This window comes from Lemur catta, chromosome 23 (assembly GCF_020740605.2).
Source record: "Lemur catta isolate mLemCat1 chromosome 23, mLemCat1.pri, whole genome shotgun sequence".
In the NCBI taxonomy this organism is placed as follows: domain Eukaryota; kingdom Metazoa; phylum Chordata; class Mammalia; order Primates; family Lemuridae; genus Lemur; species Lemur catta.
In genome coordinates, this window is record NC_059150.1 from 4454227 (window position 1) to 4470669 (window position 16443).

Here is a 16443-nt window from a genome sequence, read left to right on the forward strand (position 1 = left end):
CATTTACTATTAGCTCAAAATAAAGGACAATTTAACATCAAAAAAAGTAGAGTGGACATAATCTAGAAAGATAGCATCCTAACACTACATGTATTCATATATTGTCCTTAAATTTCTCACTTTTCTGAGAACAAAGATTTTAGAATAACGTTTTCCTTCTACCTTCTTCCTTATAGATAGGTTAAGCCACACTTCTATTTAAATATAATAGCAATTTTAGTAACTTTCACACTTGTCTTTCTAGAAAGAACCTATATCCTTGGATCTGGAAATTAACAGTGTCATTAATTAAATTTTTTTTGCTTTTTGTTTTTTTTCCCCTAGGAAACCATGTTTGGTAAAAGTTTTTGCTTTTTAATAAAAGGTGGAATAAAAGATCTATGGATCTTTTGTTCCAATAAAGTGGCCAAAGGACTTAAGAGTCTGACAGGCTTTGCTCAAGACCTTTTTAGTTTTAATATTTTGAAAGATGAAATAAACAGTTTTGGGAACTAGCTCTTCTCTCATCCAGTGCATTTAAACAGTAATTACAGTATTGAAAAATGAGAGAATATTTCAGTTAAAACCTTTAAGTTTTTGACGGAGACAGTGTTCTAATAGGGCTTATGTTTCTTGTACTTCTGATTCCCTCCAGAGACCAAATGCTTGAGGATTTTCAATGCAGGTGTGGGTTCCAGGTGCCACATGAGTAGAAATCTATATGCACATGGGACGCATGAATTTTTTATCATAGCATTGTAAAATGAGAAGGCTCAGCACTTTCCATCAGCATTTTGAACTTGACTACAAACATGAATTACATATACATGGAAAAATTATTTGAAACAATTTTATAGTTATTAAATAGTCTATTAAAACCTTGTTTCAGGTTATAACTTTAAAGAAATTAAATTTGATTATTTCATTACAACCAATTATGTTGTTTTAATTGTAATTCCTAATTGATTCAAGCCCATTAGCCCGACCCCTGTAGTAGTCTGTTCCATAATGTTAGTAAAAGGCCAGCGGTTTTCCCCTAACGAATTTCTATGTACTAGCTAATTAGATTAAAATAGGAGTCTCCTTTTTTCTATCTTCTTTTTTAAATTTAATGACACAAAGAACAAGGGAGTCTCCTTCTAGATACATATCGTAGGGTGGCACTCTCTGGTGGATCCAGCAGATTGGATGCCTGGGCCCTAGGTACTGTTTATCAAACCAGGGATTATCACCCACTGGAGGTGCAAGGAAGTTAGAGGATAAAGGAGAACATAACTCAGGATACCAAATAACTTCTTATTCCTACTGGTGATACTAGCCTAGGGTCCTGCTCCTCCCTCACAGTACTTTAGCTTTCACTCAACGACTCACTTCCCTCTCAATACAAAGGAAAGACGATATTCTTTTCTCATTGATCCTTCTGATATTTGGGGGATGGTGATAGATTGAAAAACTTTTAAGTACCCCTTCTTATGAGAATTCAGACATTGATAGCTCTCGTAAAAGAAATTTGAGCGAAGACTCTTATAGACCCACGTTGGAATAGCAGGCGCTCAGTCTTTGTGGCACCAGTGAGACAGAGCACGAAGACAACGTTTATGCATTTGGGTGCTGAAGTGGACAGAGGCGTTAGAAGAATCCAGGAGACAAGGATGTAAACGCTCAGTTCTAGTCAAAGCAGATGTGGGTGTCGGGTCTGAGACACCCCAATCACCTTACGAGAGGTACGACAAAAGCCGACACACCTAGTAAAACAACACTGCACACCTGTCTGGAACGCTGACCCAGCTCGGTACGCGGGCGCCGGCTGATGACGTATCTCCGGACCCTGGAGGCGATTGGTTTCGGAAGAGGGGCGTCGGCCACCAGCGCGACTCGGAATCCTGGCCTAAGTCCTCGCGAGAGCAGCGGCCTCCGGCGAGGGATGGCCGCGGAGCCGGGCGGAGCTGGCCTGCGGCTCCCGGGGCAGGCTCGCCGGCTCGAGACATGGCCCGGGGTCCCGGCCCGCTAGACCGGCCTCGCCCCGACACGGTCGCCATGCCCAAGAGAGGAAAGCGACTCAAATTCCGGGCCCACGACGCCTGCTCCGGTCGAGGTGGGCAAAGGGGCAGCGACGCTAAAAGACTAGGGTCTAGTGGCGGGAAGGGGGCTGGACCGTGCCGAGCCGAGCGCTCGCCTGCCTGCGGTGGGAGGGCGGCTCGGGCCAGGGACCCAAAGCGAGGAGGGGACGGTGGGGGAGACCCTGAAGAGAGGCCTCTTCCTTGAGGGTTGGTGCTGTGTTTCAGTGACCGTGGCGGATTATGCCAACTCGGATCCGGCAGTCGTGAGGTCTGGACGAGTCAAGAAAGCCGTCGCCAACGCTGTGCAGCAGGAAGGTAAGCTTTCGGTGAGCCTTTCAAGGCTCAGGCCTAGGTGTTTTATTTTCACGGGATTCTGTCTCAGTGTTTTTCTTGCAGTACTCTGGGCATCTTCCCATAAACATGTTTGCTTTTCTCAATGTTTACGCAGATATTGGGGGTGGGGGAGGGTTAGCCAAGAGTAGCAGTTCTGTAGCAGAAATATTTTATTTTTGCCTTTGCCTTTAAAAAAATGTTTGTATACTCTTCTTAAGTTTCCACTGCTTTCTTCTTGGGCAGTAATATCTTTCCTGTAGTTCACATATATTTTACTCTGCAGTTTGCTTCCTTGTGTAAATAACCTTGGAGTGTTCTTTACCTTTCCCGGTGTTTTTCTTGTTTTCAAGCTTTCTATGCATGGGTCCCCAAGACATGTATTTTATGACACAGTCTCCAGCCTAGTACCAGGGTTAAATTGGATCCAATTCCTCTTAAACATTGCTCCTCAGAACTTACGAGAATACAGCTCACCTTTTGTTTTATCCTGCAGGGTTCATGGTGGAAGAATTATGCTCTCCCTTCAGTGCTGAAGTCAGCAACTTTAAGGAGTCTTTTGGTCCACTGCTTTCCAATTTTTTGTGTTTAATATACTAAAATTTCTTTCTTTTTTTTAAAACTTAGTGACAGAGTCTCAGCTTTCTCCAGGAGACTCTCTCACATTGTTTTTTTTTTTCCTTTTCCTGATGGCTGCTGGTATCTTGGCTTAGTTGTTTGTATTTCTGGGTGTAACTGTGTGCCATCTCATTCTCCCCTTATTTTCTTCTAGTAAAATCTCTGTGTGGGTTGGAAGCTTCCCAGGTTCCTGCCGAGGAAGCTCTTTCTGGGGCTGGTGAGCCCTGTGACATAATTGACAGCAGTGATGAGATGGATGCCCAGGAGGAAAGCATCCATGAGAGAACCGTCTCCAGAAAAAAGAAAAGCAAAAGGCACAAAGGTACAGGGCTTGCTCTCTTTTGACTCGTTAGTCCTGTCTGTGGTGATAAATTGAAGCTGTTACTTTCTCAGTAGCACAGGGGGGATGTAAGAAGCAATACCAGGGGAGTTTGGAGAAAACATGGCTCTCGACTAAAATCTTGTTAGTGGGACAGCGTTTGATACTCCTGAGCTTTTTGCTTTTGTCTAAATTTAAAAGGGAAGGAGATTGGTAAGAGTTAGTAGATTCTGGAGCTGTGAACTGGACATTCATTGAGTACATGTTATTATTAGGTAAAAATGCACATGGCAATGTGAAAACAAAAAGCCTTTGCATTTCTGGATTTCTGAATGTGTAAGGAGGCAGAGATATGATGAAAAAATGTTTTCCCAAATATGTGGATTTTATGAAGCCAGTTTTATTTCACATAAACTTAGATATTATCATGGGCTTTTAAATGTTCTGCAGTTATTAATGTCTGCTTCATGTCTAATAGGTACTGTGGGAAATAGAAAAGTATGTGATGCTTACCTCTTAATGGTGATAATACTTACACAAATGAAACAAAGAATAATAAACTGATGTTATATAACATGCCAAACCATCATTCAGGTTCCATATTTTGCTCTGGACTTAATGAGTCAGAATCTCTTGGGGTGGAGCCCAGAATTCTTAAAATTAAAGTGGTTCTGATGATCAGCTAGGTTTAGGGGGAAGCTGATAAGTAATAAATGATGTGTGTATTTTTGGTTTCACCTCTACTTGAGAATCAGGTAACAGATATTTGTATATGTTAGAATATATTGAAAGAATCAATAAATTAATGAACTGGCATTGCTTTATAATTATATCGGTTATTGCCAGTGATATCTCTCTTTTTCAGGATCCAAAAATTAATACAGTTTGAGCATTCCAAATACAAAATCCAGAATGCTCCAAAAGCTGAAACTTTTTGAGCACCGGCAAGATGCTCAAAGGAAATGCTCATTGGAGCATTTTGGATTTCTGATTTTTGGCTGAGGGGTGCTCAACCAGTAAGTGTAATGCAGGTATTCCAAAATCTTGAAAAAGCCAAAATCTGAAACATATCTGGTTCTAAGCATTTCAGGTAAGGGATACTCAACCTGTATTGACGTTCTGCACACTTATTTGTCCTTAATTTCTCACTTAAAATTTATCACTATACTATTAGGGAATTGTCTTGGGTTGTGGGTTTTGTGGGTTTTTTTTTGATACATTCTCCTTAGACTTTTTGTTAAAAAAAATCTTTATTGAGATAGAGTTCATTCTTTTAAGTTGTACAATTCAGTGGTTTTAGTTTGTTCACAGAATTGTGGACCCATGAACATTATCTAAGTTTGGAACATTTCCAGAAGAAATCCCATACTTACTAGCATCCCTCTTCATTCCCTCCGAAACCCTGTCCTCAACCCTGGGTAACCACTAATCTACTTTCTGTCTTTATAGATTTACCTATTCTGGACATTTCATATAAATGAAATCATATGGTCTTTTGTATCTGGCTTCTTTCACTTAGCTAATGTTTTTAAAGTTCGTATTGTAGCATGTATCAGTGTCTTATTCCTTTTTATTGCGTTTTGTTTGTCTATTATGAATAATGCTGCTATGAATATTCACAGACAGGTTTTTAAGTGGATGTATACTTTCATTTGGTTAGGTAGGAGTGAAATTGCTGGATCATATGGAAACTCTGTGTTTAACTTATTTTGGGGAATTGCCAAACCATTTTCCAAAGTGGCTGTACCATTTATATTCCCACCAGCAATATATAAGTGTTCCAATTTCTGCACATCCTCACCAAAACTTGTTATTGTCTGACTTTTTAAATTATGTTGTCTGACTTTTTTTAAATGTAAATTTAAATTTTTAGAGACAGGATCTTGCTTTGTCACCAGGCTGGAGTACAGTGGCACAATCATAACTCACTGTAACCCTGAACTCTTGGGTTCCAGTGATCCTCCTGCCTCAGCCCCCCAAGTAGCTAGGTCTACAGGTGTGTGCCACCATGCCTAGCTGATAAAAAAAAAATTCTTTTTTGTAGAGATGGGATCTTGCTATGTTGCTCAGGCTAGTCTTGAACTCCTGGGCTCAAGTGGTTCTCTCACCTCAGCCTCACAAAGTGCTGGAATTATAGGCATGAACCACCCAGCCTGGCCTGAATTTTTAAATTATAGTGGATGTGAATGGCTAATGATGTTGAGTATCTTTTCATGTGCTTTTTGGCCATTTGTGTATCTTCTTTGGAAAAATGCTATTCAAATCCTTTGCCCATTTTTAACTTGGGTTATTTTTTTATTATTGAGTTGTAAGACTTCTTTTTATATTCAGGATACCAGTCACTTATCAAATATATGATTTGTGGCATACAGAGTCATCTTTTGCTCCTTTGCTCCAGTTTACCCCCATTAGGTTCCTTCATTCTAGCAGACTGGCCTTTCTTTCTTTTAGTTTCCTTTTTAATGAAACATATACAAAAGAAGAGAGCATAGCAAAATGAGCCCTATGTAGCCATTACCCAGCTTCAACAATTAGCAATTCATGGCTCTTTTTGTTTCAACCATTATTCCACCACCCCTTCACACACACACTGGATTATTTTGAAAAAAATTTCCTGATATTGTATCTTTATCTCTAAATATTTTAGTGGTTATCACCAAAAGATAAATACTCTTAAAAATACCATTATAACATCTAAAAGTCTTAACAGTAATTTCTTAATATCATGAAAATCTTGTTAGACTTTTCTTTTTATTGCTGTCATACATTTTGTTTTTCTAAGTAACTTGGCTTCGTGTTAGCTCTTTATTTCACGTGCTTTTCCTCTTAATCTATGCCTATCAAAATTCTTCATGTCCTTTGTGACTTAATCTGCATGAAGGTTTCCTTTGCTGATTCCATTTCCCTCATTTTGAAATTTCCTATGTGTTCTATAATTATTAAATTCTGTAATTATGTATAAAACACTGGCAATTCTTCAGTATTTACTGAATTTTGTCTCTTAAGACAGAAAATTTTTTAATAGCACTTTTCTTTGTAAAGGTCCTTATGGGTCTCAGTAGAGGAAATTCTGATAGTTATTTGCCTTTCAGAGAAAGAAGATGTAATGTGGGAGAAGGTGGGGCCCCAGACATGGTAGACTGAGCGTTGAAATGGTTACCGGAAATTAAAAGAATGGATAGGAACCGGAAAAGAGGATGTTGTTTTAGACATATTGGTCTGTGTTGTGAAAAACCTAATGCAAGAACCTGACCTAATGCAAGAACAAGAATCATAGAGCCGTAGGAAGCAGTTAGCTAGAAAATCAGAGATAACTTTGGGGAAGTGGTGTGGGGGCTCTTTGCCAGGAAAGAAGACTGGTTTTAGGACAGTTTTATGACTATGTCTGAAATAAAGCTTAGGGTTAAGATTAGCTCAGATTTAGGTATCTTTACAGGGTGTGTGTTTTTACCTGCACCTGAGAAGTATAGGGGACCTCAGGGTCAAGAGAATTAACACTAATGAATTCTGAAGGAGCAGTAGTTAGCGATACATTGTCTAGGAGTGACTGAATGCCTCTGGCCAGGATCATAGGCCAAACTGGCAATGAAACTAGAAGAAAATAAACAGGTTTACAAGTAAGGTTATCTGTAAACAGGTTATATAATAGATAACAGGTTACAGATAATAAGAATGCATTGTAACTTATCTAGTGTCCTATTTAGTTTGCACTTTGAGGTTTCCTCATACTATTTTAAAGTCAATTTTGTTTTTTATGTGACCAAACTGAAGAAAATGTTTGGTGAGTGGAGACTTGGAGGGAAATCAAGGGCAGGGTTTACAGTATGCAGCTGGAATTTGGAGTCAGAAAACCTGGGTTCTGATTACCTTGACTAGGTGGCAAAGTTCTTTTTTCTTATTAGTAAAATGGGCACGATAATATTTTCCTTATTTCTATTGAAGAATTATTAGAGTTGAATGATTAGTGTATGCAAAGGCACTTTGAAAACTTCAAACTAGGTCGTAAATTGTCATGAGATAAAGGTCTTAAGAACAACATCTATTCACTTGAGCTACAGGAGGTAAGTTTCCAGCAGCTAGGTAGGATAAATGGGAAATGATAAGTGTGAGGGGCTTCCTTGGACCTATTTAAAACCTTTTTCTTAATGTTGCAAGCCCTGAGAGAATTGAAATGATTGAGTATCTTTAGATATGTGTATAGTAGAATATCAAAGATTATCATCCCTATTTCTGTTTCAGAAGACCTGGACGGGGCTGGAGGAGAAGAGTATCCCATGGATATTTGGCTATTGCTGGCCTCCTACATCCGTCCTGAGGACATTGTGAATTTTTCCCTGATTTGTAAGAATGCCTGGACTGTCACTTGCACTGCTGCCTTTTGGACCAGGTTGTACCGAAGGTGCGACCACAGAGAGCTCACTCTGTAATCTGTGTAGCTGATTTAATTGCTGTTTGTGATTTGGAGCTACTCACTGGATAGTGACCTCTTTTTACTCTTTCCGTTCCACGTCTGGGCATGACCCTAGCTTTGGAGTTCCTGAGCCCCTCTCTAATTTAGATTTGATATTATTAATTATCCAGGTATTTGTCTTCCCCGTGATCGCTTCCTTTCACCCTCCAGTATGCACTTCCAGCAAAAAGTTTTGCTTCAGATGTCAGAAGGAACTGTTTTGACTTTTCCTCAGAGGTTCATTTTAGCTAGAATGTTCAAAAGCTACAGATGCCAGTCTGCTTATCTTCCCAACTGGATTAGTTGTTTCTTAGATTTGCCAGTCATCTTGAAGTATCATAGTTTTGGTATTTGTGCTGTCTTATGTATAGTTGTAGTGGTAAGGAGTGAGTGAATTATTTGATTAGTAAAAGGGCTAGCTTTTGATGCTTGTTGTGGAAATGTATGGAAATTGTAAACTGTCAGTAAAGCTGTGGTGGGAAGGGGTGTTGAAGTAGAAGGAATAGAGAACTTGCTGAGACATCTGACAGGAGAACCTGGTGGCTCTTCTCCAGTACAGGTTCATTTTCAGCAAGTGAAGTATATTATATTGGTATCAATTCAGAGAGCTTGCTTTTTTGTATAGCGAAAGGGTGACGATTCAAACTTTTAAAATGGACGGAGAAGTACAGTATTACAAGGCAAAGAAGCAAAAGTTGCTGAGAGGTTGAGATGGTGATTTGTCTAGGTATGAGCACTGGGGACAAGCTAACTACTGGCCTGTGTAATAGTGCAGTGAAGTTCACACAGAGACCAAGACCTACAGCTGGAGAGACAGGTCACGTATTGGTAGGAGTAATGTGTCCTGTTTCAGGCACTACACGCTGGATGCTTCTCTGCCTTTGCGCCTACGACCAGAATCAATGGAGAAGCTGCGCTGTCTCCGGGCATGTGTGATCCGATCTTTGTACCATATGTATGAGCCATTTGCTGCTCGAATCTCCAAGAATCCAGCCATTCCAGAAAGCACTCCCAGCACATTAAGGAATTCCAAAGTAAGTGAGAATTAGTGTTGGAGTTTGACTAATGGACTCTTGTGTGGTGGGCCTGTTATTATGGCTTGTCTCCAGCTTCTTTGATGGGGAGGGCTATAGGTCCCAGGCTGCTAGCAGACTAATGTAAACTTTAGTTCAGAGGTTTCACTTCTCCAAGACATTCCCGCTATGCTGGTCTGGCTTATCTTTACCTTAAAGCTTTCTTGTGCTTTTAGCGTATTCCTTATTCTTTTTATTTTAATTTATTTTCATGCATTGTACATTGGACCACTTCAGATATAATAGTTTTGATGGTTTGGGCTAGGAAGAGCACAACTCAAATGGTAGCTCTATGCTATAATTTTTAAAAGGTACTTTCGATCATGGTACAAAGATATAACATGAACAACTCACTAATTTTCTAATGCAACCTTGACATCTGGGATTCCCCTTTATTGACCTCCTTAAAGGATTCTGGTGTAGGCTTTACTTCTTTAGTGTTTACTAAGTGCCCTGTGCCAGCCTGTTGCCAGGCTCTGTAGTAGGTTGTGTCAGAGATTATAAGGTACTTTGATTCATAGACCTCAGTTCTCTAAAATTCTTCCTGTGTTTTAGGCTATTTTAAATTCAGGATTACTCCAGTATTTTATATTCCTACATTATATTCAAGTTTCCAGCATTCTTCTAATTTATAAATAGGTCTACTAGCCTTCGGTCCATTCTCTCTTTCCCTTGCTGAAATCTAGACTAACATAGCAGATATGATTATTTAGGCAAGTTGATGTCTCAGCCCTTTTCTGTTCAACTAATACCATTGTCTAAATTTCATATCTTTGAGTTTGTAGATCCTTTTTATTACTGTTCCTACCCACAATCTGATGTTCTATAGCACTTCTCATTCTCTTATACTTTGTTTTTATGGTAATGGACATTATATAATGATTCTTCTCCCCTAGTTTAGCTCTAGCGTGATAATATTCTGCCTGATACATATTAATTTAAAAGGGTACTATTGATTTCAAGATTATCAAGATTCCCCCCTGGCTTGCAAGCTGAGGTGGTCAGGGCCATTGGCTGAGCTGTATGTAATATCATGCTAGCTGGTGGATTTAGGGCAGGAGTAGAATGCTGGGAGAGTAGGATTTCACCCAGCAGCTGCTTCTGCTTGTAATATGAGTGTACAGTGTATCACCTCACATTTACAGTGTCCCTCTCCCCAGAAACATTTGATAGTATCACACTAACTATGGTGAGGGTGGGGATCATCCCTAAGTTAGTCGTGCCAGGAGTGAAGCAATTGCTGGGAGCAGAGCAGCATTGGGCAAACTCCTCATGCTTGACACATCTTAGCGGCTCCAGTGCACAATGCAAGTGCTACTGCCTAAATTCTAAAATATGCATACCTTCATATCCCTATCACTGTGTATTAATTTTTTTGAAGTGGACTGTATAAAGCCAAAGTGGAATGAAAACTAAGGTCTTAACCCAGATAGTAAGCCCAGGCCATGTGGCTGCTTCTTTTGTGCCTTGTTAGAGGTCTTCTGAAGAGGGTGTGGGACCTGCGGTGGCAGGTGTCCCATGCATGGCCTTGCCACTTGTATACCCACAATCGCATGGCATTCAGGGAGTTGCCAGCATGCCTAAAGGAAGTTGTCCCATGTTCCTAGACTCTAGCTTTTCGCATTTGATTCCCCCTCTCTCTCTTTTCAGTAGCATAGCTTGTGTGGGACACTGGAGCCGTTGTGATGGCAGCAGAAGTGTTTTCCCCTTAAAGCCAAGCCCATTATTTTTGATGGAACAGCAGGACGTACAGGGCATGTCTGAAGGGCAGGACAGCTGGCACGGCGGACGACCCACCCCTTATCCCCTGGGAGGTATTTCACTTCTTGTGCTTAACACTAGCTGTAGCCTGACTTTCACTGAGGGGCTTACTCTAGACTGAATTCAGCCTAGCTCAGTCGTTTCCATACCGGCTGTCTGCTCCCAGAAGGTCCTGAGCAGTTTGCTTCTATTACAGGGCTGGCCTTCCCTGGCTGCCTTATGGTCTTGTTATCATCTTGCCTGGTGGCTACTGGCTGCCCTTATATTTTAATGTAGAGGACTGGCCTGGTGAATCAGAGAATGCCCCAGTCTCTACGCATCATGTTTCTTTCTGTCTTTAAAGAGGAGAACAATAGGGGTTAATGTCAGTAGCCTTTGAGGTTGACTTGTATCGGTCCCTCTTCTCCTTACTAAACAGCCCTGGGATTGTCTGTTTTCATGTTGCACCAGTGTCAAGTTGGGGGTCTATCTGAGCCAAAGTAAAATCTCAGCATTAAGACTGTGGCTGGCTTTAGAGCTGTTGAACAGAGGATTTTGCTGATTATTTTTTTGTTACCTTATAATGTATTTTGATTTTTTTTTCTTTTTTCTCAGTTTATTTTATTTTTACTTTCTTATAGTGCTTACTTTTCTGGTGCAGAAAGATTGTTGGGAACAGACAGGAACCAATGTGGGAATTCAACTTCAAGTTCAAAAAGCAGGTATGTGGTCTTCTCTTTGTTTTTCAGGTAATATTTTGTTCTAATAAATTTCACTAGGTGTCTTTCTTAGTCTATTTGTGCTGCTATAACAAAGTACAGGAGACTGGGTAATTTATAAAGGACAGAAATTTATTTCCTCAAAGTTCTGGTGTTGGGAAGTCCAAGATTAAGGTGCTGGCAGGGCCTGGTCTCTCTGTTTCCAAGATGGCCCCTTGTTGCATCCTCCAGAAGGGAGGAATACTTTGTCCTTCCCTAGTGGAAGGTAGAAGGCCAAAAGGGGCCAAACCCATTGTGAAGACTCTTTTATAAGAACTTTAATCCCATTCACGAGGCAGGAGTCCTCATAACCTAATTGCCTCCTAAAGGCCCCACCTCCTAGTAATACTGCATTGGAGATTAAGTTACAACATGAATTTTGGAGGGGACACAAATATTCAAACCATAATACTAGGCATGAAATTGCCTTATTAAAATCAAATAATGTATTTCAGAACTTACAGTATGTGTTGAGCATTCCAAATCCAAAAATGCAAAATCTGAAATGCTTCAAAATTTGAAACTTTTTGAGTACTGACAAGACGCTCAAAGGAAATGCTCATTGGAGCATTATGGATTTCAGATGGTGAACTGATATTAAGGCAGATATTCCAAAATTTTGAAAAAATCTAAAACACTTCTGGTCCCAAACATTTTGGATAAGGGATACTCAACTTGTAATGCCATGAAAAGAAAAGGAAGAACTATTCTATATTGAAATACACAAAGATAACAACCTAATGTAAAGTAAACCTTGAGTGAATCCTAGATCAGAACAAAGAGCCTGGCCAGGCACAGTGGCTCACACCTGTAATCCTAGCACTCTGGGAGGCTGAGGCAGGAGGATTACTTGAGCTGAGGAGTTCGAGGCTAGCCTGATCAAGAGCGAGACCCCATCTACAAAAAAACAGAAAAATTAGCTGGGTGTAGTGGCGTGCACCTGTAGTCCCAGCTACTCGGGAGGCTAAGGCAAGAGGATTGCTTAAGCCCAGGAGTGTGGGGTTGCAGTGAGCTATGATGATGCCACTGTACTCTAGCCGGTCTAGCTGAGGCTACAGAGTGAGACTCTGTCTCCAAAAAAAAAAAAAAAAAAAAAGAGAGCTATAAAAGACATTTTGGAGGCAGTTAAGGAAATTTGAATATGCTATGGAAAATACAAATAATTTTCTTATGTGTGATAATGATATTATGGTTATGCCTGAGTGTCTATTTGTGCTGAAGGGTGAAGTGTAACTGTTACTTTCAAATGATTTTGCACCCCCTTCCCTCCCAGAGTGTTTATGATTTTTATATGTGTATTTAATGGGGGGAGAGAAAGTAAATATGGCAAAATATCCCACGATAGAGTATATGTAGAAGTTTATTGCAATAATTAATTAACTTTTCTGTATATTTGAAGACTTAAAAAATGATAAAAAAGGGGAAAACTTACTGTAACAATGTACTGAAGTTTTTTGCCTTAATTTTGTCATCGTCGTTCAAAGATAGTGTATTTGTAAACAATAATATACATAGTCTTATGTTTGAGGTAATTTGAGGAAACCATGAGAAGAGGGATTGCCAGAAAGGCTTTTAATCTTTAGCAGCTTCATTTTTTTTCCGCCTGTCATCTCTACTTAGTATGTCACTGATGAGACACATTACAGATAGTTAGTTATCTCTCACTTGATGGCAGGTGGGTTATAGATAAGTTTGTAATTAAAGTAAACCGTATTTTCATGTTGATTTATTTCAAAAACAGGTGTGAGGAGGAATTTTGGCTCTGGTATTTCTGCATTTAATAAGATTCCCCCAAATCTGTGATATCCATTAGACATAGGTAGAAAGTCCACCACACGACCTTTCTGGAAGGGACTGAGGGCAGTCTTAGCAGTGGTGAGACATGACGAGGAGAGACCAGGATTACTGGAGGAAGTGAAGAATGCTGAGACTTCCTTTAGTTCTGAGACTTGTGACTCCATTGTTTTATGGTGCCTAGAATTAAGTGGCCACTTCTGCTTCCATCCCTTTTGTGCAGCAGGTATTCCTTAGAGTTTGACAAGTAATAAGGAATTTGTAATCTTTCAGACATTGGAAAGCCTCTGATAGAGACTATTAGTTTCCATTTTTGATCAGATGGTAAGGAGTACCATCTAAAGGAAGCATAAACCCATTGCCATATTTCCTCATCCAAATATATTTCCGATTTTTTCAAAGGTCAGGTTTTCTTTGATCTCTGTATAGAAACTAATATGTATATAAAGAGAGAGGAAATAACAGAAGAGTGTATCTTGCTAGCTTCAGTTGAGCCATAGGATTTTCACTGGGGGAGAATTAGAGCCATATACGTTTCTTCTAAGCCCGTGGTCTCCAACCTTTTTGGCACCAGGGGCCGGTTTCATGGAAGATAGTTTTTCCACAGACTGAGGGTGGGGTGGAGTGGGGTGGGGTGGGGTGTTGTGGGGTGAGGGGTGTGTAATGTGTAGCTCAGGTGGTGATGTATGGCCTGTTTCCGAACAGGCCATGGATCGGGAATGGGCCATGGCCCAGGGGTTAGGGACCACAGTTCTAAGCTATTAGATTAATTCTCAGTTCTCTTCAGTCCCCTAGGTTGAAGAGCAAGTGTATGGGAGGATTACAGCCTCCCATTCAGTACGAAGATGTTCACACTAACCCAGATCAGGACTGCTGCCTACTGCAGGTCACCACACTCAATTTCATCTTTATTCCAATTGTCATGGGAATGATATTTACGCTGGTAAGTAGAGACTCAGGATATCATGCTCAGCTCTTTTATAGACTCTCACTATGTGTAAGTTTGATAGAGATTTATAAATTTAACCATTAAGGGAGAAAGCTTTGAAGAATAATAAAAATAAGTCTCAAATCAGTCATGTATATTAGGAACAGACAGATTTGTGGAGATGTTAATTATATCTGAGAATATTTTACCTCTGTTAACTTCTCTGTAGGACGGAGAATGTTTTTATATTTTCATATGTAGTGATCATTAATGATTGAGAAACATTATCCTGTTAGGAATAATGATGAGACACATATATGAGCACTGTATGTTAGGACCTTGAGGCGTACATACAGGGTCATAAATGGGATAGTAAAACATAGGGTGACCAGCTCAGCTCTGTCCTTTGTGTGATGCTGTCACTGTTCAATGCTTACCTGAGAATTAGATTGGTAAACAATGTGTGTGCCTGTGGCATATTTTTTCCAGGTTTTAAAAAATTTTTATTGGATTGGCAGCTGGAGAGTTCATGTAGTTTGTCTTTTCTGTATCTTAGGCGTCTATTCAGAGATACATGGGGTTCCCCTTCCACGATGAAAATAGCTTTTTTTAATTGTAAAATAAAAAATGCATGTTTCATGTAAAGAATTTAAATAATTTATAAGATATATTGAGAAAGTAAAGGTGACTTAGACTTCCACTATCCTGTAACTGCAATTAATCTTTTGGGAACTGTTCTTTTAATGTGTCTGTTAATGTGTACATACCCACTCTCTTAAATAATTTTGTATAATTGAGATTATGTCATACATGCAGTTTTTATTATAAGTACCTCTCTCTTCTCTCTAGGTTAAGCCACATTAATGACCTAGTTATATACTCATACTCCATGTATTTCATACACATACAATTCTATACTGACCCACCTACACACACACACATTTAGAAATTTTGTGTTTTATTTTATGAAAAATCAGATCAGGTTTATGTTTCATGCATCTTGCTTGACTTGCTTAACATTATCTCATCAAAATCCCTTTAGGCTGTCTCTTACTGCTCCAACCCAATTTTAAAAAGTTGGCTTTGATGATAGTCTATGTACATGTATCTTGATTTATTCATCCATTTGTGAGGCTTTCTTAATATAGTTTAAATAATATGAAGCTGAGAAGACCTTATAATTTCATCCTTAATTTTTTATATCTTTACACAGGTGTTGGTGTTATAACTTAGAAATTAATCTTGTGGTCCAGCCAGTGTAAATTATGTCTGTACTGTTTGTTTCCTTTCAGAGTGAGATGTTGGAAACCAAGGTTGTGTGAGTTGGATACTGAATTTACTTTTCCCTTCCAGTTTACTATCAATGTGAGCACGGACATGCGGCATCATCGCGTGAGACTGGTGTTCCAAGATTCTCCTGTCCATGGTGGTCGGAAACTGCGCAGTGAACAGGGTGTACAAGTCATCTTGGACCCAGTGCACAGTGTTCGACTCTTTGACTGGTGGCATCCTCAGTATCCATTCTCCCTGAGAGCATAGTTACTGCTTCCCGTCCCTTGGGGGCAGCCCTGAGTCTAGTCCATTAGTAATCAGATTCCAGTTTGAAAGGGGCAGCTGGATTGTATATCTGATTAGTAATGCACATGCTCAGGTTGCTGGGGCTCCTGTTGGGGGAGGGAGAAGTGTTGAATCAAGAGGAGAAACAACTATGATTTATAAACATATTTTAATGTAAAAATTTGCATTTGAAAGGAGTGGCCCTGTTTTCTGTGTTAAAACCCCATTTGGTGCTATTGAGTTTGTTGTTCTTTATTCTTTTATCCCAGCGAAAATGGTTGATCTTGTTCTAGGGAAAAATTAAACTCTGAAATCTCCAAACAAGGAAGTTTCAGCATTCCCTTACGGTTCAGAGGAACTTTAGAGGCCTAAATTGTTACTACTATTGCTTCCAATTTGGCTATCCTTCAAATTCAAGTGAATATTTTATCTTTTCTCTTTACCCTTCTCTGGAAATAAAGCAGGTGACAGGGTTTTCAGAATCTTATAAGATTGACTTGTGTACCTTTTTTAAACAATAATTTTTGGGTATTTATTGCATACATATTCTTTTGCCAGTTTTGAATTTAGGTATGTTTTTGCATGAGGCTGATAGTGGTGATGATGACTTTGTACCCTTGGTACTATACTAGGAACTTTATATAGTATCTTTAATTCTCAGTCTTGCAAAGTATGATTTTTTTGGTTGAGAAAACTGAATGAATGACTGTACTGATAATACCAGTAAATGCAGAGCCAGGATTCCAACCCAGGTCTTTCATTAAAACCACAAGTAAAAAGATCCGTCTCATTTTTCTTGTGGTAGATGGTGGTAAAAGGGAGTAGGCAGAATGTGTA

At 39.6% G+C, this 16443-nt stretch overlaps 1 protein-coding gene across 3 annotated transcripts; it reads left to right on the plus strand.

The window, feature by feature from the left end:
- Window positions 1–1854: 1854 nt before the first annotated feature.
- On the plus strand, window positions 1855–16093 carry TMEM183A (transmembrane protein 183A). Of its 3 annotated transcripts, none has more exons than XM_045536273.1 (8): window positions 1855–2074; window positions 2265–2354; window positions 3142–3309; window positions 7546–7705; window positions 8610–8790; window positions 11211–11291; window positions 13909–14064; window positions 15403–16093. In XM_045536273.1, the coding sequence occupies exons 1-8, from the start codon at window positions 1966–1968 to the stop codon at window positions 15586–15588; spliced, it is 1131 nt and encodes a 376-aa protein (XP_045392229.1). In that variant the 5' UTR covers window positions 1855–1965; the 3' UTR covers window positions 15589–16093. The 3 variants fall into 3 exon arrangements, 2 of the variants coding, with proteins under 2 accessions (XP_045392229.1, XP_045392231.1); XM_045536275.1 differs by having other exon boundaries at window positions 7549–7705; XR_006731085.1 differs by lacking the exons at window positions 13909–14064; window positions 15403–16093 and adding an exon at window positions 10480–10643 and having other exon boundaries at window positions 1880–2074.
- The last annotated feature ends 350 nt before the right edge of the window (window positions 16094–16443 follow it).